This window comes from Ornithodoros turicata, chromosome 5 (genome assembly GCF_037126465.1).
Source record: "Ornithodoros turicata isolate Travis chromosome 5, ASM3712646v1, whole genome shotgun sequence".
NCBI classification, from domain to species: domain Eukaryota; kingdom Metazoa; phylum Arthropoda; class Arachnida; order Ixodida; family Argasidae; genus Ornithodoros; species Ornithodoros turicata.
Genome location: NC_088205.1, coordinates 38434402 through 38457049, shown reverse-complemented (window position 1 = coordinate 38457049; position 22648 = coordinate 38434402). Strand labels below are relative to the sequence as shown.

General features: G+C 46.5%; 1 protein-coding gene across 2 annotated transcripts in view; it reads right to left on the bottom strand.

The window, feature by feature from the left end:
- Window positions 1-12887: 12887 nt before the first annotated feature.
- Window positions 12888-22648, bottom strand: part of LOC135394377 (arginine--tRNA ligase, cytoplasmic-like) — a 106532-nt gene continuing 96771 nt past the window's right edge. The window contains exons 12-14 of one of the 2 annotated variants that reach the window (XM_064625094.1): window positions 13417-13475; window positions 13106-13341; window positions 12888-13054 (exon numbers count right to left, since the gene is read on the bottom strand). In XM_064625094.1, the coding sequence (XP_064481164.1) occupies window positions 12945-13054; window positions 13106-13341; window positions 13417-13475 (405 nt within the window). In that variant the 3' untranslated portion in view covers window positions 12888-12944. Of the gene's footprint in view, window positions 13342-13416; window positions 13476-22648 lie in introns of both variants that reach the window. The other variant, XM_064625093.1, reaches the window with a different exon arrangement.

The following is a 22648-nucleotide window of genomic DNA, read 5'->3' as shown; positions in this document are numbered from 1 at the left end:
ATGGTCAGGCATACTCAGAAGTATTACATCCATGCTTGAATGCCTGACATATAAGTGAACGGCATTCCATTAACCAACGTCTGTAGTGCCAGGATGTCACACCCAACTATTACACCATTCAGTTTGTCCTAGTGGTATTTCTTTTGAATAACAAGTAGTATAGGGAAACTTATTTTTCGATGACCCTCCTAATTCCAGTTCACTTTTTCCATTTTGCTACATTTTTTAGATTTCTTGTGGTGACTCTTGTGAACAGATACCAACATGGAAGACGTAATACGCTCTGCAAGTAACCGAGCGTTCTGCGCATATCTCCTCTCCCTGTTACTCGACTCCGAAAGCCCCATTGGCTACGGCAGCGCCCTCACTCTTCCCTCTCACTGCCTCCTCTCATGCGAAGAGACGCACTTGCGCAGCGTATAATAATTGGGGTTTACGTTGCGAGACAACTGAGATCATGAGCTATGCCACAGCAGTCATTCTGTGGATTGCCCACCTGAGGGTCCTTTAATATGCAATGAAAGCCCACCACACACCGTATTGAATGCCCCTTGCGGCAGGTGGCGTGTCTAAGCAACTTGTATCCTGGCACTAAGTTGCTGGCGTCCTTGCCGGGTTCGAACCGGCGACCTCGGGATCAGAAGGCGAACACACTACAGACTGTTGCATTCCGGGCTTGCGTCCTTTTCGCTGCGACCTTCAGCACGCCTTTTGAAACGGTGTGGGACAGACAGCCACCGTCTGGATGGGCTCCCCCCCGCCACCTCAAGGTGATGCTAATCCGCCAAAGTGATGTCGCCAGTAAGTGACTTGACGTCAGAAGCGACCAATGGGCAAGCAGGATTGTGACATCCCTCCACAGTCGACGTCAAGGCCAGGCTTGACAAGGCCAATCCCTGACCGTCGCTAATAGACAAGTTCAGAAAATCCTAGTGCTCCTTGTGCCCGCATCGCAACTTGGGCACTTGCTGAGCGGGGGAACGAAGAATAATCCTTCACATTTCGCTTTCGCTGACCTTGACACGACGTGGACAATAGATCGGTGGGGGAGAACTCGGAACAGTTTGGATGTCACCTGTTTCTTTCGTATTAGTAAACTCCCACAGTTCAAAGCGACGCTAAGCACTCTGGGATCTTCTGAACTCGTCTATTAGAGAGAACCCCACGATTGTAAGACGGGTATATAAGCTCGTCCCTTTCTGTATGTTTTTGTCTCCTCACCATGCTGTAATAAACACTGTCACATCGTTCTCCTCATTCCTGCTCTGATGGGCAAGCTGCCACTCAGAGGGTCCTGACCTGATGTCCGCAACAAGACTCAGCCACCAATGCCGGTTCACGGACAACTTGAACAACACAATGATGTTAACTCTGGCATCAAGTAATTCAGTTTTCCGCATATGTTTTGTAACAACTGAACTTCAGTTTTATAAGCCTGAAGGCTAAGCTTAACCATAGATTGAGAAGTTACCCGTCAAAAACAACTCGTTACAAGTTACCGTGTGCAAAATGTAACTAAGTTAATAACGAAGTTCCTCAGCCTGAAATGTAACCCGTAGTTACTGAGTTATTTAACAAAAAGAACGAGTTACTTTCAAGTTACTTCGGACACAAAATAACATTACGTAGGTGCAGCGCGCGTGAGCATTTGCGCTAGACCTTGAGTTGCCTGCGGAGGAGTGCAACACGCTTAGATCGTTTTCGTTTATGTCCAACAATAGGCATCTCCCTGTTTGTAAACAAAAAACGTCATTGTGTTCGACAGCGCCACAAATTTGGTAGAATTGAACTACGCTCGACGCTAGAGGTGAACAAGGTCGCGCCCGAAAGCCACGGTCGTGAGGGGATTGCGATATGGTCCCTTAAAGGGATGCGACCCTCGGTCCTGCTTTTCTTTCAATGGGAGGCAGCGAACAAGTGCCCGTTCGTGGAAACCAGCGCTCTCCTTCCGATTTGTTTCGGTTTCAGTGTGTCTGCCAATGACGTTTCTTTGGTAGAGGTCTATTCGAACGCTTTGAATCTTACTCCCTGTGGGCGCACAATGGTTCAGCTTCATTTCAATGGCAGGGTTCTTACTTCCTGAACAAAATACTGTCATTGATTCATTCAATATCACGTTTTATGGCAAAAAATGCCATGAGGGAACCGGAGAGACAGCAAGAAAATATGTGGACGTGAGTGAAAAGCGAGTTAAAAGTAACTTGGAACTTAACTTAAGTTACTTTGGCAAAGTTATCTGAAAAAAGAACGAGTTCCTCTGAAAGTTACCACGGCGCAAAAGTACCGAGTTAAATTACAAGTTACCAAAAAAAGGAACTTAGTTACAGTAACGAGTTACTTGTAACGAGTTACCTCGAACTCTGCTTAGAACCGCCTCCTATAATTTAGTGATTCTATTTGATGCGTGAATGTGTTCACACCTCTTAAAGCATAATAAGACAAAATCTTGATTATTTCTAATATGTAGTAAATACAAAGCCAGCTACAAGACGTCTACAATTAGACATCAATTACCAAATGTCTACAAGATGTCTTGTAAATCACTAATTTTGGACGTCTAAATAATGGTAAGACTTCTAGACGTCTAGTCAACGTCTACTTTGGTCATTATCCCTAGAGTCTAAGGTTAGAACAGGTGTGGATGTCTACTAGACTACCATGCAGTGCCGGATTTACAGTGGTGGGGGCCCCGGGGCACTGTGCTGTGGGGCTCCCGCGTGTATTCTATGTATTATTCTATGTATTCTATGTATTCGTGTATTATATGTCTATAAATGACATCGTTTTGTTTCTAAAGGACGGCGGTCGTGTGGTACACTAGTCCGAGATTTTTCAGCAGTCAGGTTTTGTCATATTTTGAACATTTCGTAGACAAGTGAAATAAATATTCTATTCATGTCTATGCACTGTTTTATTCGGGGTCGATATGCGTGGACTGAGGACGGATTTTTACCAATTTTCCGTTTCAGGGATGCGTTTCAGGCATGCAAAACAGATTTCCCTTCGACAAGACCTTTACTGGTGGGGCACCTTTGTGGGGGGGGGGGGGGGGCGTCTGCCCTCCCCTAAATCCGGCACTGCTACCATGTGTTCCCTGGGTTGGTAAACAACGCGGTTGTTGTTTCTACGCGGCGTTTTGGATGTCTTTCAGTCACGGAAATTATTTTTATCCGGTAATCTCGCAGTAAAACGCGCGGTTTTGCACATAAGGCCTCGTACTGTTGACGACTTCCAAAGATGTGATGACGACCGCGATGCGATGCGAGCCGATGCGATGTACCTAAACTAAGGAGAAATGGGCTACCATGTTGCGGAAGAAGCACGCTCGCCAAATACTTTCATCTCTTGGCTTTATGACAACTGAAACATGTCGGTAGGCGGCAAAACGATATGTAAACAAAGTCACATGACCTCAAAATGACCATGAGAGACCGGTAATCCAGAAGATGTGGGTTCGAATCCTACAGCTGGCTAACCTTTTCGGTGACTTCCATCTTTAATCTCAAAATGACGTTTTCTATGACGTGCGACCAGGACAAGATGGCAGTTTTGAAAAAAAGCACCCGCTTCAGGGTAGTTACAACAATGGCTGGTTTGTGTCACCCCTGTATACTTTCAGCGTCTTTTTAAGGCTATGGTCTCACTCCCCTCTTAAAAAGAGGCAACTTTGTACCAGACCTGTAGCTCTCATTTTCGTCTGTTGGTGGTGAAACTGGTGCCATTCGGAAGCTATGATTCTTGACTCGGGGGACCGTCTTCCGATTTTCGGCCAGGCATGCGGTTACGGCGCCATAAGGCCTGGAACATGCCAATATCTCCGATTATGGGTGGTCTTTGTACGAAACTGGCGCAAAAGAGAGAGCAGATAGCGGCGCACAATTTGTTGCGTTGTGTTGTCCTGTGATACGTGGAGGGTGGACCGTCTCGCTCTTATTGTTATATGACGCCGATAATCCGGAAGCTCCTTCAGAAAAACATGGAAAAATGCCTTTCTTTGGCTTCCTGTTTCGAGGTGTTCTAATGTCACCACACCAGCCTAGAAGTGGCAGTGGATGGGCAGTTATGCGCAAAACAATTGCTGAAAACTTCAGCATGATTGGAAGAGCACAGCTCAGGTTATTACGTTCCCAAGCCATTCCAAAACATTCCGACCAAACCGAAACTATACAGGATTTGCGGTGGCCACATCGTGGCGGAGCATGTAACTACCGTGTGATCAACTCCAGTATTCTGCGAAAGGTGGCGCATGCGTCACTTGTGTTCGTTACGTCACGTTGGTTGCGTACTGCTACTGCTCTGGCTGTGCCGCTGTGCTGCGGGACGCATTCATAGGTGCTGACTGTCGTGTTCTGATTTGAACTGTTGATACTGCGGTAGGCTGCACGTTCATAGTATCGTTGCTGCTGCCGCTTCGCACAAACTGGAAATGCGCGGCAATGACACGGCCATGCAAGAATACCAGCTCCGGTGGCGCAGCGGTAACGCGTGCGCTTGGAGACTGGGAGGTCCGCGGTTCGAATCCGCGGGCCGGCTGTGCCGTCTGGGGTTTTTCCTGGGTTTCCCTCAGATGTGTAATAGGCGTATGCCAACACAGTTCCCCTGAAGTCGGCCCATGGACGCAGCTATCCTCCCCCCGAGCGGATTCCGCACGGTCTTCCACTTCACCCTTTCCTCTCCTCCTCTCCACCACCTTTCCCTTCCCGAGAAACATGCCGCCTAATCAGGCAGGCAGACCTCTCGGGTTCCTCCCAACGACACTCCTCCTCCTCCTCGTGCAAGAATCCTCGGAAACCGCGGAGTTGCGGTCGGAAATCAGTCCGCAAGCTGCGTCGGCGGCTGGCTAGAGAGAAACGGTAAGTTGTAACCAAGTGATTGTAACTTTGTACTGGTGCAGTGCGCTTGCTCTTATTTATTTGTTATTCCCCGTAGGCAATCCAAGCTGTGGTCTCTGACCCCCTTGTATGGTCTTAGGCATCAGTGGTCTTAGTCTAGTGTCATTGCCTTGACTCTGGGGGCAAGACTGAGAAGCACATGTATTAAGACTCTCCCCCGATGATTTTTGTTTTGATAGTCTGAGGTACAGCACAGGAGTAAAAGGGTGAGGATGGACAGCGTTCTCTAGGTTTGGAACTGTCTTCTGCTGTGTATCTCACTTCTATATTTCATTTCTGCCCGTGAGAGCATTGCCAAGTTTTTGTGCATTTTGACTTTTTCAGATTACCACAGTGGTGCCCACTTTCACTTGCGGCTATCCAAGAGCGTACGGTGTGATGCGGTTCAGGTCGACCCGGATGTTATCATAAACAATATATGCATTTACCAATTCCTAATGGCTGTGTTCCATCTCCTCTTTTTCTATGTTTGCTACAGTTGCCTCACTGCCTCATCCCGTTGTTTTACCCTCGCCAAGCGAATGGCCGCTTCCGCAGTACGATAAACTCAGCATGGGCATATTCATAGCAATATCACAATGCCCGTACTAACATACCTGAAATTTGACCCGTACATTCCTTTAGTCTCACCATGTGTTCTCGTCTTCTTTTTTTTTTACCTTCCCCAACGTCCCGCGGTCTCGTGAAAAGTTATCGTATAGATTATTCTCCCACAAAAGTCTTCTAACACTTTGAATACGTTATGCAAGAGCAGGAAATTGACCAACTTGCACGAGATTTCCGACCACTGACCTGCTGCAATCTGGTTAGCATGGCACACGGCCAGAGGAGGACAGATGACCGAGACAAATAATGGGAAATCGCGCCCATTCACATTCCTTCGGTTGTTGTACCACCTGTCTAATTGTAAAAGAAAATCGTGGGGGAACGCATAAGGCTGTTATTCGAAATGTGTCTCTTATGTGCTTCCTTGTTTGTCTTTCTCGCATTCTCGCACCGTGTCCTCGGCCTAACATATTGGCCTTGGCTCATAATCGTTGTTGTGAACGAACTAAAAATCGTAGAACCCTATGTTTGCGCCTAAAGAGCAATACGTGCGTGTAGTGTGCCTGTGGACCAAGTCTAGCGGTACAATGAACGACTGTAGCATTTCGTGCAGCACTATTTTCGGTGCGCAAGCAGCCATGGTCTCAAGGGAATATAAAACTGTAATCGGTATCATCAACATAATTATCGTAATGAACCTAATTATCGCAATACGTTTGAACAGTTGCACACCTCGCCGCGCATGCTGAATCATATTCGGTTACTGCAAGTGTCACTGACATCCTGCGTGTTAAAGCTGTTAGGGGCAACAAGCAGGCTCCTACAAAAGAATTGTCACTGCTAAGCAATGAATGTGAACACAGAAAAGCTAGTTCTCTAGAAAGAAGCTAGAAGCTAGTTCTAAGAAGCTAGAAGTTCTCTAGAAGCTAGAAAGGCTACGAGCTAGTTCTCTTCCGTCTCCCAAACACACGCTTCTTAGTGTTGTTCCTTTATTTATTTTTTGCTTCATTGTTTCTAGTCGAACGGAAGGAACCTGGTTATGCACCAGCTTGCCTGCGTCCTGTCCCTTCGGTCGGCAGTTAGGTAGCGGAGTACCGCTATTCGCTAATCCTCTGAAACGCCGCTACTCATTCCGAAACGTAGCGCGGTACCGCTACCGGAAGGAAATATGTACCGGGGCTACTGCCAAGCTGCCTCGTACGCTATTTTTTTTTTTTTTTTTATGAAGAACATGTAACCATGATGAGTAGAGCCCACACAACGCTTAGGCAATAAAATATTGTTTTATGCAGGAACAATAAGCACGAAAAATGTCGATACCAGCTCTGAACTTTATTCTAGGCAGAATAAGAGCGTACAGAAATTAGAAAATATCACTTTGGTCGTGCCGGATTGTGACACCGATACTGCCCTGTCGAAGTGAAATGGCGTGGAATACGAGTTACTTCTTTTGTCTTGCCCACTAAAGTAGCCGGAAAGTAGCGGTAGCAGCATCGGACACGTTACCAAAATTTGTAGCGGGAATTATTTTTCAGCTATTGGTTAGAAATTTAGCGCAAGCGCTCCTCCGCTACTGAAAACGTAGCGAAAAGAGCTGCTCTGTTAGTAGCGCCGCTACGCACAGCACTGTCTGTCAACAAGGAAACGTGTCCAGCCACACACGCAAACACACAAAAGAAAAAACCGTCCCCGAATCATGCACGTGTGTGCCGTAATGTAACGCGTATGACTGAATTCAGGTACCGTCTGCACCATGATAAACATTCGTTATGTAGGCAAGGGGATTTCGTCGGTCAAATCCTTTTTTTTTTATGGCAAAAAGAAAAACAGAAGAAAGAGAGAGAACAAGAAACAGCAAATCGTGATAAAATTTACCTTTTTTTTTGGGGGGGGGGATTCATAAAATTAGATTAGGCATATGCTGTGGGACTACTTCTGTGTTATGTATTCTTGTCTTTCGCATTGCACGATCTCGAAAACCTTCCGTATAACGTTCCTTCCATCTGCCGACGTCCTTGACTCTTGCAAGTGAACATGTACGCGTCCTTACTTATGTGGCTTTCCAGCTAATAGTTCTTCTTATGAAGCCACAAAAACGTGGTAGTCAGTAGTTAGTCAGTTAAATAGGTTAGTAAAATAAAAATAAAAACATGGTATTTCTGTAACCATGTCAACTGTTTTACATGGCATATCGTATCACCAAAAATGCAACAATGCAGTTCACCTTCCTGAAGTTGTACAAGTTGATGCATAACTTTCCCATCAAGACAAGAAGAAAAGAAAAAAAAAGGGTGCCGCGGAAAATGTGTGATCAACGGCATTTAGACCATAGATTGAGAAGTTACCCGTCAAAAAGAACTCGTTACAAGTTAAGTTACCGCGTGCTAAATGTAACTAAGTTAATAACGAAGTTCTTCCGCATGAAATCTAACTGGCAGTTACTACGCCGATTTCCCGATGTGTTGAAACGGTTGTGATATTCAGAACGAGCACATCCTACTGCCCCCGAAACGCACCTTCGTTTCTCGGGATCCGGACAAAATGTCTCCGGACAAAACGTCCCCGGACAAATGGCCCCCGGACAAAACGTCCCCGAAAATGTCCCCAGATGCCGTCCGGTTGCACAGCCGTTGGTACCTCAAATGTGACATGTTTTTCATGCTATCATGTGCAGGGTTGATTGATTTAAATCAGCCAGATTGAAATCACCGATTTTAATCGCGATTTAAGTTATGAATATTAATCAAGATTTAAATCACCACCCTTATGTTATGTTTGAATTCGAATAGTAAATTAAAACTGGAGACGCTGGGGAAGATGAGACTGATCCTGGAAATGAACCACAGGCTGAAATATATTATACTCCAGTGACTTTTAGCGCAAACAGCGTCACGTGACCCCTTCAGTGGCTCTCCGGCACACTGGCAAACAATTTGGTTACACATGGCGGGTGGTCATTCCACGAGCGTAGAACTTTTCCAGTTATTTCTTTTTCCTATTACTATTCGGTGTAATTCATAATATATAGTTTTCAAATAGATCTCCATTTGCATTAGCTAGTAACTGTTAGCCGCACCGTTAGAAGTCTAGACGCCCTTCTTTGTATGTGCTCAAAAAGTGATTTCGCTACTACGAGGTGGCGCACGGAAGCCATGAGGTGAAGATCTGTCTTAGAAGACAAAAATCAACTCAGTGATTTAATCAATATTCATCATATTTAAATGAAAAAATCTGAATAATTTGATTTTTTACTCCGCCGAACAAGAACGCAGTTGAGGACTGGCAGACGGCTGAGTGACGGCAGCTGGGGACATTTTGTCCTACACCCTTTCCGCGCAGAAATAGCCAGATAACATTTAGTTACAGTACCGTATTTTCCTGTGTATAACGCGCACTCGTGTATTACGCGCACCCCTAAAAATGAGCCGAATTTGAAAAAACTTCCATGTATAACGCGCGCCGCAATGTTGCTACAAGCTTCTGTACTGCCACTAGTATACAGAATAAACCAGGCGGTGTATAATGTATGCATACGCAGAAATAGCCAGATAACATTTATTTACAGTAGTTTATTTTTCAACGGGGACTTCGATCACGTTATTTTGAGATACGGCCAATTTTTCGAGACCGGTTCCCTGGATTTTCCATCTTTCGACAATCCTTGCTAGTTGCACGTTGGATGACCCAAAACCTGGACCAGTCTGTCTTTGCACGGCGCACAAAGGGAGGCCTTCTGAGGAAGATGAGGAAAAGCTCCAGGTTACTGGGGATTTTCCGCTGAACTAGTGTCTACGCTGAACGAAAGGTCTGGTGTAATGTGAAGTGCCCTGTGAAAACCAAGGAGTGTCTAAAAATATAGTACTGAAGTTTCCGGGTAGTAATCAGAGCGTTATGAGACGGAAATCGTGCTCCGAGACCTCGTCGCGCGTCAAGTTCCTTTCATTTTATCTTGTACATTTATACATAAAGATGGAGTTCAAGGAGTTATTCCGAAATCCTAAGCTGTTTGGAGAAGGCGTTTGATCGAAGACCGCTTGGTCGCAAGCCGTTCGGTCGAAAGCCGGTTGATCGACGCCGTCTGTTCGAAAGACGTTTTTCCGAAGGGAGTTCGAAGCTCGCAGCGTGTCCTTAGCACCTCTTTTTCTGTAACTTTTGCTTCGAACATACGGAGCATGAGGCAATCAGTGTCTTCTCCTTTTTTGTTTGTTTCTTGCTTTTTTTTTGCAGCTAAAGAGGGGAGACCACTGGTCATTTGCAGAAAGGTTTTATTGGTCATTCACGAACAGCATAGCCTTCTAGCTTTTTACTCTCTCCCACCCGAAAGGAAATAAAATTGAATTGAATTGAATAGAACAATGCGGAAGTATCCCGCGTAACTGTAGGACACATACCGAAGAAAATGTCTTCAAGTTGGGAGTAGCCAATAGTCTGTGCTTCTTCTGGGCACCCTTTTCATTGCTGGGATCCGAAATGTGCACGAAAGGCACTCGAAGTATAAATGCTAAGAAGGAAATTTCGCCATAGTATAAAATGCAGATATTGTATTAACAGCCATATAAAACTTTAGATCAATCTTGTTTATGGTATGCATCTGCTCCAAACGAAGCAATGAAAAACTCAATCAAACGACCGCTGCCGTTTCGATCAAACGGTGTTCGATCAAATGACTTTCGACCAAATGTCCCGGGTTCGATCAAACGGCTTTCGTTCTTGCGTAGACGATTTCTCCGGGGGCATTTTTCTCTGGGGACGGTTCTTCCTGGGGTCATTTTTTCCGGGGATGAAAATCTGGCATCTCGGGGGAGCTTTGATTATATGAAACGACTTCTCCGTGATCATTCCTTCATTTGGCAACTAGCGCTCATATTCATCTCTGGAAACCCCAATTTTGTAATTGCATATGTGCTGCCCTTCAAGAATAGTGATTTTCATAAAATACGCATAAATTTGGCTCACATGGTGTCCAGTTCTTCAGCTTTTCCACGACCGAATTTCACGTTTTCAAGTTTTGATTGAATTAACTGAGACCTCAGCATCCAACACAACGAAATCTGGAGTAAAAATTTACGCTTCAGAAATTATTCTAAAAAAAGAAAAGAAAGCATCTATTATCCTGTCCCACATAATAAGGAGGCCGAACTGTACTTTTTTGCCACACTCAAAGAAGAATCTGTTATGCTGTCAGGTGACCATAGTTATTTTTCTACAATGTGTCCTTTTATCTTTTGTCGAATCGTTCCTCTTGGCGTTCAGGGGAAAAAAAAAAAAGACTGTGTTGGGAATATCGCGACTCCCGCTGCAAGGCCTTGCCGCTCGACCTTCCCATATCTTTTTTGGTTGGTTTCCGTGTGTCGACCCCAAGCCTTTATCGCCCTTCACCTCCTTTGTACGGTTTTGCAAACTCGTACACCAGAAGAAAGGGAGTCCCCTGTCACTGGGGTTGTCGACTGACATCATTTTTCTGAGGTGAAAGAAAAAGAAGGGAGAACATGGAGGAAAGGAGCCTTTCAAATATGTTACTGAAGTTTTCGGGTAATAATAAGAAGTCTGTTCTACGACGGAAATTTTGAAAAGTCTTTTGCACAAACGCTTGGTAAATGAATTCAGATATTTGATAATGCTTACTTACCAGAAATATACATATCAAAATGTCATTCTTGCATGAATAATAGAGTTATTATCAAGGTAAATTGCATGTTGTAAAAACATTTTTGGGACCCCTCCAAGAGATCACAAAAAGATCACACTATTGAACAGACCGACCAGATCACAGCAATGAGAATAAGCCATCTATCTCACAAAATCTAGTGTACAGAAGAGAGCAGGCATTATTTTTATGTAGCAATAAAATGTTTCTCTCTTCAATACAAGACATTCCTTGCCTACTGTCAGAGAGCACAGCCCAAGGCAGTGTGCTGCATAATGCTGCACCTATTTCAATTGACGTCATGAAACTCCATTGTGGACTCCAGTGACACGTGTTGATACATAATAGCACGTTTTTTTATCCCTCATAATTATAGCAACATGCAACAACTTCTGGACGAAGGCTTTGATGCATTGTGTAGCACTCATGAAGAGATGGGGAGAAGTGGTATGTATACAGGCTGTTACCAGAAGACCAAAGGTTGCAGACAAAGGCGCTTCATGAGATTGAGGAGTAGTGGCCACTTTCTACACCAGTGGCCAGTCTCTACGGTTCCCTGGGGCTAAGCCTCAGAAGATGAAGCAGTGCTGCAAAGTACATCAAGAGAACTATATTATCTATCTCCTGTTTTTAACAACCTATGGACAAACATACTTTAAGATAATGAACCTACATGAGAAATTATCGAACCCATGCATTAAACAGAGGTTAAGTGTTGTCGCATAATGTGAATAGTGACTTTACTGTTCATGTGGGTGGGTAGGTATCAGAGGTACCACACAGTTAGCCACCTGAAAAAAACAAGATGTAAACCCTCTTAAAGCATCAGTTCATATATCTGGAATGCAATCACTGATAATAATTCATTCACGTTGAAGGAACGTGTCTACTCTCGAGTGCTAGGTTCGCTACTAGCAGCGTGGCGAGAAAGATAAACCCGAGATTTCTGGGATGAGTGCAGTCGAGAAACTAATTATCTGGTTATTTGTTAGATACGTATTGCCCCCATTTCTCGTCTGCACTTATGAGAGGAAGACAACTTACTGGTTTACATGAATTCCCACCTTGCAGCTAATGTAACGAAGGAACACGGATACTGAGGGGACGATTGAAATTCAAACAAGTGCATGAAGTGTAATACGTACAAAGACTTACAGTTAAACGCCATACAGTCAGCCTTCACATGCTTCAAGAGTTTCCGTATACCTATGGGGGCATGCAAAACTAGGTAACGTTACAGTGTCAATATGTTCATTGTGCAGAATTTCGTCATGATATATGTATATACCACATCCTCCATTGGGATACTCCTGATTTATTATACTCAGCAGTAACCCCAAGTCACTGCTGGTCCTAAACACCACTTTGCGTCCAAGTTCTGTTTAGGACGAGCAATAAGCTGGTTCATAGTGTGGTCGAGCTATTTTCAGATTCCTCTGACAAACCAACCACATGTTGTTCAATTGTGTAGCTCCTGAGGGCAAACATCCTGAAGCCACGGAATCCACAAGGAGGGACCACTGCAGGAGGAGACTGTCATTTACGCATTATGTCATGCCCATTGCATGAACACTATCGTAAGTCATTGCTCTGCTTTCTAAATATTATCACTCTAAATTCTTCCCACCCAACTCAGCCTCGCTGCTCGCCGGTGAGCCTTGTGCACTGTGCTATCACTGATAGTGGTTAGGTTGAACTGCTCATTCTTACGTATTGTCATTCAATCTGCAGAATGCAGGAGAGATGCTGGGAGACGTTACACAGAAGAAGCATCAGCAAAACTGATACAGACAAGAGAGAAATTGATAATTTAATGGGTTTATTTGTGCGTTATGTACAGCCTTTTCTTCCTGGCCATTTCACATCTTCTCCACCGTTTGGATGCCAAGAATTGAAAAGCCCTGTGTCATAACAGCTGCAGTTGCTTCACACAGCATAAGGCGTCCTTTATTCACTTTTACGACGACACCTATGAAGATAGTGTTTTTAATGTTTCTTTTCACTGGAAGAATGTGGTTACCTGTGTTTTTGTCCTTCTCTATGCAGTAGCAGTTGTCGTAAAACTCTGAGAAATTCTGAGACAGTTCAAAGAGGTAGTCGCAGAGAGGATGTAAATGAAGTTCTTCTAACATTGTTGCTATTACTTCGGGGAATCGCAGCAAGCCCTTGGCCAGCTTGCGTTCCTTGGGATGATCTAGTGATACAGGTTCCTTGCGCAGTTCATCCACAGACACACCCGCATTACGGGCAATAGACCTTAAATCACATCACAGTGATCAACGCACAACATTTCCGCTGTGTAAAGAATCAAACTACACAAGGGCTCCTTACCTAATGCGAGTGAGTGCATACAGCAGATATGCTGCAGTATTTCCCCGGTCGTCGAGCATCTGGAAAGGAGAAGCTTCATGAACCACACATAAATTTTACATGGGTGTGCTCAGATCCAATCCCATTTGCCTCTACACCTCTCATGCAGAGCAAACAAACTTGTGCATAATCCAATAAACAAGATGGAAAAGCAAGTCCAGAGCAATGGCTGCTAGCAGACCACCAGCCATTGCTCTGAAAACATTTGTTCACAAGAGCAAATTTCAACTATTCATACAAAGGGCCACACTGTGTAAAAAAAAAAGTACATAATCATAAACATGGAGGCACTTTTCTGCGCTGGGCTCACGCTGAATAGCTCAAGAACCACACAACTCATCTAGACACGACTCTGAGACGGTCTTTTGAAAGGGGGGAGGGGTGGTGTGAAGAGGACCTAGGCGGAAAAATGAGCTGGGAAGTCAACTGGTACCAGCTCATTCCCAGTTCGTACCAACTGATGGTCAACTGGAACCAACTGGTACCAAACTGGTGGCAACTGGAAAGTAAACTGGTACCAGTTCAAGCTGGGCTGGTGGCAACTGGGCGCATTGTGGTACCAGTTCAAGCTGAACTGGTAGCAACTGGGAAGTGAACAGGTACCAGTTCAAGCTGGGCTGGCAGCAACTGGAAAGTGAAGTGGTATCAGTTCAAGCTGGGCTCGTGGCAAGTGGGCACTGTGTGCAATCAGTTCAAACCGGGCTCGTGGCAACTGGAAAGTGAACTGGTACCAGTTCAAGCTGCACTGGTACCAACTGGAAGTGAAGTGGTGCCAGTTCGAACTGGACTAGTTTACATGTTTGGGGGAAGTTTCGGTTTCGGCACCAGGACAGGTTAATATGAAGATTACAAGACGAAGTTATAAAAATGATCAGAAAGTAGCTTTATTAGTAGAAAAAATCATATTTCAATTTTAGGTAAAGTTCGTTAGTTTTAACGAAGTTATTTTGGAATTGTTATATTTGTATGTTGCGCGTTCCTGCTCGGTTCCTGCAATGGTAGCTTGCTTAGCAGCATGCATGAACAGCGATTTTTGCTCGTTATGTTCTTAGCATGATGTGTGACAATGGCATTGGTTGTATAACCTGAAGTGTAAGTCTGTAAGTTACGACAGTGCAACAGTACAATGAGCGGCCGGGCGGGCGGGTGTCATAGGATTACAGCTTGACTACAACTGTGGAGACCGCTTTATCGTGAGTACTATGCTGAAGTGCTTTTCCCTTGTGCACCATTTAGAAATATTACTTTCACTAGAACCTATTCTCTTTGTTCCGCGTCATATTCGTGGTACCTGCAAGTGCATGCCGTTTTACGAGTAACATCCGGTTTATGCTAACGTTACAAGCAACTTTTTTCATTCTCGTGTTTTTGTTTTTTTCGTTAATTCTCGTGTTTTAGATCCTTCACACCACGGATGTTCTCAAACTAGAGTAGCGCGCCGAGTAGTACTCACTGCCCCCGAAAGCCGGCGAATCTCTTAGTTGAAATGTCCAGCTACTGCACGAAGGAAATGTTGAGAGATTCGCATGCTTTCCGGGGCCACGAGTGCTCAAGTTGAATGACTGTCCAGGCACACACTACAATTACATGTTGCAATTGAATGCAGATTTACTTGTGCCTTTTCAACTTTCCAGAAACCTTAAGCTGCTGGGGCTCGAAGGAAAATATCGATCCATCGTGTGCTATTAAGAACATCTCTAATACTTTGTTGAACGATTCAAGATGTCGATAAGGCAGTCAAGAAAGGGACCAATCAACCATGAAATATTATCTATTCCATGTAACTCTGTAGTTCCTCTACTGCTATAATTTAATTATGTTATAGGTATGCTACATGTACATTAGAATATGTGTAATGTTTGACTACAAATAAAATGCAATTTTGCATTGCAGTTCCTTGGATCTGCCTTTGTTGGGAACAGCGATCCTGCAAAGGGGCACTAGTTACATACCAGTTTTGCTGGTTCAAGCTAAACTCTGTCCGAACAGGGACCACTCCAAGTGAAGCCACTTCAACTGGTCCCAGCTCAACAATGAGGTTTTCAACCAGTTCCAGTCGAGACTGGGACTGGTTAGAAACCAGTTGGGTCAAGTGGTACCGGTTGAGACTGGGACCAGCCAGAAACCGGTTGGGCTAACTGGTACCAGTTGATCGAACTGGTCCCTCTTCGATAACACAGTTCCCCCAGTCACAGTTGCAACTGGACCAGTTCAACTTGGACTGGGTGAACTGTGTTATCAAACAGGGACCAGTTCGATCAACTGGTACCAGTTGACCCAACTGGTTTATAACCGGTCCCAGTCTCAACTGGGGCAGATTGCAACTGGGACTGGGCGAACTGTGTTATCGAACAGAGACCAGTTGTCCCAACTGGTACCAGCTGAGCTGGGACCGGTTGAACTGGTCCCTGTTCGATAACACACTTCAACTGGTACCAGTTCAAAAAATTTTCGCCTGGTGAGGACTAACGGACGGAGAGACCTGGCACTTTTTCTCAAGACACTAGTGTGGAGATTTTAGTATACGGTAGTTTCATTTCTAATCCACAAACGGGCGCCGGGTACCCTCTGACTTTTGCGAAAAAAATATATGTTATGTACCGCACAAGTGGAAACAAAACAGCGCAAATTCCAACTCAGTCCAATTTTCGGTTGCCAACCCCGCCGGTTTTGACTAGAGTAGCCTACCTCAGAGGCTTATTTTTTTTCAACTTTGCTGGGCTGTCGCTAAGGCCCCGGGTTTTCCTTGAATCCGCGAAATATTGCAAAATCCGTAATGCATCGCAGAATCCTTCGTTTAGCACGGAATTCCTAATGTTAGGGTTGTACGGATATTCGAGTTCTCGAATCCGAATCAAATATCAATCACTAGAAGTATTTCATTCGCGAATCGAATACCCAATATTCGGATTTCCGAATATCCGACTATTCGCCGAATACGAACGACACCTCCCGAAAGTGAGCTTCACCTGAAGCTTCTCTGCATGAGGTGAAGCCTGCTTTACGAAACTGACACTGCTGCAGGACCAGCACAGACAGCCCAAGTTTCTTGTACATACTTCGCCTGAGGAAGGGGTGGCGTCCCTCCCGTGTGAAGTTTAGCGGTGGCAGCGGAGGAGGAGACCACGAGAGGGGACCAGGGGAGGAGCGGAGAGACGCGAGCTCGGCGTCGTTGGCTTGCGCTTGAGCCATGGCGTCGAAGTCTATCGGTTCACCGACTGAGAGAGCCGCGGAAACATGAATGCGTGACAAAGCGTCTGCGGCAGCGTTGAGGGGTCTGTTAATGTGCCGGAGGTCGGTGGTGAATTCGGCGACGAAGGCGAGCTGACGGATTTCACGTGGACTGAGCGTTGGGTTACTTGAGTGGATGGAATGGGTGAGAGGCCTGTGATCGGTGAGCACGTGAAAGACGCGGCCTTCAAGGAAATACCGGAAATGTCGTATGGCAAGGTAACTAGCCAGCAGCTAGCGGCCAAAGGTGCTGTAGTTGCGCTCCGGTGGCCGCAAGGGCTTCGAAAAGAATGCAAGTGGTGTCCACACGCCATCGATCTCCTGCTGCAACACGGCACCAACAGCGTCGCTGGAAGCGTCCACGACGGGATTCGTTGGTGCATCGGGGAAAGGATGCGTGAGAAGAGCAGTTGCGGCGAGAGAGGACTTGAGATTGTGGACTTCTCGAGCAGATTCTGTCCAAACGAGATTGACAGAGCGAGACTGCTTCTGAGGCAATAAGGCGTGAAGATGCTGCATGACGTGCGCGCAATGGGGAATGAAACGACGATAAAAGTTGATCATACCGATGAATTCACGTAGCTTCTTCGGCGAGTCTAGTAGCGGAAAATCTTGCAAGGCCTGGACACGATGTGGCAGAGGTTGGATACCACTCTTGTTGATGAGGTGGCCTAGAAATTCCAGCTCTTCAACGCTAAACAAGCATTTACTGGGATTGATGATCAGTCCGTATTCTTGCAGGCGAGTGAAAAGCTGGCGGAGGTGCTGGCGATGCTCTTCAGGGGAAGTGCTCGCAACTAGTATGTCGTCGATGTAAACAAAACAGAAATGTAGTCCTCGGGTGACTTCGTCGACAAACTGTTGAAATGACTGAGCAGCATTACGAAGACCGAATGGCATCCGTTGGTATTCAAACATACTGAAGGGAGTTGTTATGGCGGTCTTTGCAACGCTGTCGGGGTGCATGGGGATCTGATGATACGCTTTTACAAGGTCGATCTTGGAAAATAGCGAGCAGCCATGGAGTGATGATGCGAAATCGTGGATATGAGGTATGGGATAACGATCCGGGATGGTGACGCGATTGAGCGCACGATAGTCCCCACAGGGCCTCCAGTCTCCCGTCTTCTTGGGCACCATGTGGAAAGGAGACGCCCATGAGCTGGAAGACGGGCGGACGATCCCAAGCTCCAACATGTGTTCAAACTCGGCTCGGGCAATATTTAGCTTCTCCGGTGCCAGGCGTCTAGGCCGAGCGAAAACAGGAGGTCCTGTGGCTTCGATGTGGTGATAAATGCCGTGCTTGACGGGGCGAAGATCATTAGATGGTGATGTGAGCTCTGGGAAGTCGGTTAAAATGCTTGCATAAGGGGAGTTGGAGTCGGGCACCAGCACATTCAAGCGGTACGATGGAACCTGGGTGGCTATTCCCGACACGCTGAGTGTAGTTGTGCCGTCTGTGAGGCGACGGTGACGCATATCGACGAGGAGGTTGTAGTGGCACAAGAAGTCTGCGCCAATGATGGGGTGCGATACATGGGCGATGAGAAAGACCCAGCGAAAAACGCGGCGGAGCCCAAGGTCGAGGGTTAGTGAACGCTCGCCGTAGGTGGCGATTGGGGTCTTGTTAGCGGGCTGAAGGGCGGGGCCGTCAAAATGCTGATGACGACGGTGATGCGGGGATGATGCTAACGGCGGCGCCGGTGTCGACCAGGAATTGTGATTTGGAGGAGCGGTCGGAAATGAAGAACAGGCGACCTGGGGCTTGGCCAGTAACGGCGGTCGCCTCTAGTTGCTGGTGCCTGCGCTTCCCTGGAAAACGCAGGGCTCTTCGCACTTGGTTGCAGCTTTGCCAAAGCGTGCGTGATACCAGCACAGTTGGAGTTGGGGGCGGCGCCGGGATGGGGAGCGATACCGTGGTGATGGGGAACGCGAGCGGCTAGGGTGGAACAGGCGGTGGCCGGTAGATGGAGGCCGCCGTGAGACAGCGGAGACCTGGGCTCTCAGAAGTTCAATTTCGTCTTGAAGTTGGGGGGTAGAAACTGTAGGGGTGGGTTGACGAGGCTCTGAAGTGAACGAGAGAATGAAGGCGTTGGACTTCTTCTCGGAGCGAAGCGCAGTCAGAACATGGGTGTTGTAGCGTAGGTGGAGGTGTGGGACTGTGGGTAGGAGGGGTGGGTTAACGAAGGAAGGAGTGGCTTCCATGATCCTGTCCGCCAATTCGGACAGTTCTCGGAGCGGGACGGAGGCGGAGAGGATGATCCTTACGGTCTAGGGAAGCCGTTGCAGGAAAAGCTTCTTTAAAATCGATTCGTCCAAGGCGGATGATTCGTCGCCGAGAAGCTGGTACATGCGACGTAAAAACTGCGTTGGAGTACGATCTCCCAATTCTTCTGTTGTCAGCAGCTGACGTAAGCGCTGTTGCTGTGACTCAGACAGCCGTTTTATAAGCTGCTCCTTAAGCTTGTCATAAGGGTTCGAAGATGGCGGGTTGATGACGATATCTCGAACTTCCGCCATTACAGTTGCTGAGAGCGCAGTAAGGACATGGTGGTATTTGGAGTCTTGGCTGGTTATGCGTCGTTTGCCGAACTCGGCCTCCACGAGGACGAACCACAGTGTGGGGTCGTTCTGCCAGAAAGTCGGGAGTTTGAGGTCGGCGACATTTACCTGGGGGCTGGAAATGACGGTGGCTCTGTGGATGGCGGCGGGGTGTCCACTGTGTTGGGCGTGACTGAAGAAGGCGGTCGGTCTGGGGGTGGCATCGTTCGGGTCACCAATTTGTAGGAGCTATGCTACAAATGACCGCACAGGAAACTAGTCGCGGGCAGAAGAGAAGATTTACTGAACGAGAACCAAAAGGAGTGAGCACGAGTGGGTAAGTCACAGGTGATGCTCGTCGTTGTCGTCGGGCCGCTACAAGCGGAACCGGAGCAGCCCTTCATCGGCAACTACTAAGTGTACAGCCCGGTATCACAGAGAAAGATACGTTCCAGGTACTGATGATGAACACGTCTTTACGTCCAGCAGTACTGATGGAAGACACAACTGTTGGCGCGACTGAGAAGGTGACAGCTCTGGAAGAGGTTCCCCTTACTGAAGAAGACATGCAGGTCGTGCATAAAATTGCATGCCCTCTACTGGGTGGAGAGAGAGAAGGCCCCGCCAATGGAAAGCGGGGGGAGAAGGTACTACGCTCACACCACCATGACACTCGCCGATCCCCCTAGGGAGGGTCCGCTGTCCGCTGCCCGAAGCGGGGAAAACCGGTTTCGCGCTCAACATGCTCGCTAGGGGCGCCACGTGCGCACCCCACGGGAGAACGGGAGACTGCTGCTGTAATATCGGCAATGTTTATTAGCATTGTTTTGTGCGTATGTCTACGCGTTCTTTTCGTGTACCCTGATGTGAAAGACGTGTAATGTGCATGCATAAGGCAAGTTAGTTCTACTTTACGCAAAATACATGAATTTTCGCGCCTAGAGCCGCCTTGCTTGGGACAGTGCTTGTACAGGATATGTGGTATCCCGGGGGCCCAATTTGATGAAATTTCCTTGGATCCTTGGTAAAACATTCATCGCTTCACACTGTGCTTCAACCGATGATAATACGAAGTTGAACTCCAGATGAGTGATTGTGTGTTTTGTGGCGCAAAAGCATCACGGCCATAAAGCGCCACAAACGATGTAGTAACTGATGTACGCGGCTGTATTGCCATGCGCGATCGTGCTCCACAATTTATGCGTGGACCTGTAGTTACTTGACTTTGCGAATGAGTATGTTAGCTGTCATTTCATTGTCACTACTGGACAGCATGCAGTTTTAGTTGGTTTTAATTCAAAGTTTTACAAAGAACACAGCACACATAACTGAACAGACACTTCTTTTTATTCCATTTAATTTTGTCTGCTGACTATTTGGCAGAAATCTCACCACATCTACTTTGCTTTTTCATTACAATCACGTTGCGCATACACTCGACACCTTCAGGACCTCTCGCGGTACGAAATACTCGGGTCCGACACTCCTTGCTTCGACTTGCAGAGTGGGACAGTGCAGTACACCATCACAAACCACTCAATGGACGACGTGCGACTAACCAGAACTTCACATGGTAGAAACAGGCACCCAAGTCAGGAACGAAAACTACCGTATCAACACGTGGAGCGGCGTCTGCTGTGGGGGTTACTTGTGGCGCCACGACCTTGCTGCGGCCACTAAGAGAAACATTTTCTCCGGCGATGGAGAGAGGCGCAAGTGTCATGGTCATGTTCTTATAGAGTAGGTCGTGACACCACACAGAAATTATGAAGGTTCACTTAAGGTCCATTTCTCACCTAGAGCTATACGTACACATAGTGATTAGACATTCGCATTTATTCAATGAGTGGCCATTATAGGTACATTGCAACAAAACATGGCATCGTTGGTGCAGATCTGATTCCTGCTAACACTCACGCTATCATGGCCGCTTGTCCCATAACGAAATTTTTTTTCGCGGTGTCAGCAACAGGGGATGCATTGTATTTATCTGTTCACGCGTGTAATTCTTGGTCTACAGCTCCGAAATGTGAACGTCGCTTCCTGTTTAACCTAGAGTCACTAAATAAGCTTCGCTTGAGTATCGACACTGAGGTTCAAGGGAGCACCACACCGGTACCACTCCCAGGTGAGGATCAAAAACGACTAACATAATGCTCGCCGTGTCATAGAGAAACGTGTATGATTGTTGCGCGATAATCCATGTGTTGTCCACAAGAGCGTCCCGAAGATGTCAAGGCCGTCAACTGCTTCTTGTAAACGAAAGGAACATTTCACCCGCGCACGATAGATGGCATCGTGCGTAAACGTGCGCGTGCGTGGGAAGCGTGGCGCGGAAACAAGATGCGCATGCTCGCTCTTGGAACTCAGTGTCGATACTCTGAAGCGTAGCTTATTTAGTGACTGTAGTTTAACCTAAAAAGTGCACGAACTCCGTATTACTATTACAATGCACAGACACACGGCACGGATAAACACGCACATTGTGACACATGCGCAAAGGGAGCAGGACACGGAATGTACTCGGGTGGTAGATGATTTCGTATATGTGCACGAATGGGGCAATAGAAAGTTTTTTCTACATTGAAATTATGTATAACCTATTAGTAGACACACAAGCCATGCCCATGTTGTAAAGTTTTTCTGTTTCTGTGTACTATCGTACCTCTACTACCAACACGACCAACACCCAGGATCGCTCGCGCCTCTTGCTGGTAGCTTTGCTTTGCCGATGGGTCTGATTTGGTATTTTCGCTTGTTTACGTTACCAGTTTAGATATACCTTGGTTGGAACTTGGAGGCGTCGCAGCAAGTTGGTTTTGTCTTCAGTTGCCGTCTCAAGGATGGTGTACCTCCTGTGCAGTATTTGCGTGTGTTTTAGTGCACTTTCTAAGACAATGTGATGACAATGGTTCCTGTGCAACACATTGTCGATTTCCCAGAAGAGTTTTGACGCCAAGAAGACGTAAACGGCGTAGGGGCAAGAACGCACTGTGAAACGCCAATCGGACTGTACGTCGCGAATGTTTGCAGGTATGAGTGATGACCGTGATGTTTTGATTACTATTATAATTAGATGTTTCATTTTAGAAACTTAGGAGGAACTTGAAGAGAAACAGGATAAGAAGCTTCCGCACGTACGGTGAAGAGGAAGGGGGTGTATGTCGCGACCTGCACGGAAAACAGGAGTGTCATCATCTCTAAGAATTTACAAGATGCGAGGTGGTCAACGAACGAAAGCTCCCTGTGGTCCGTGAGTGCATCGCACAGTCAGGCATATGCCTTGTCTAGACACAGTGAGTGATCAGACTTATAGTATGTACATGTAGAGTACATGTATGTATTTCTTTCTGCTCAGTGTATGCTTTTAGCAGAATAAACGGTATTTACTTGAGCAATATGCGCATTTCTACGCATTATT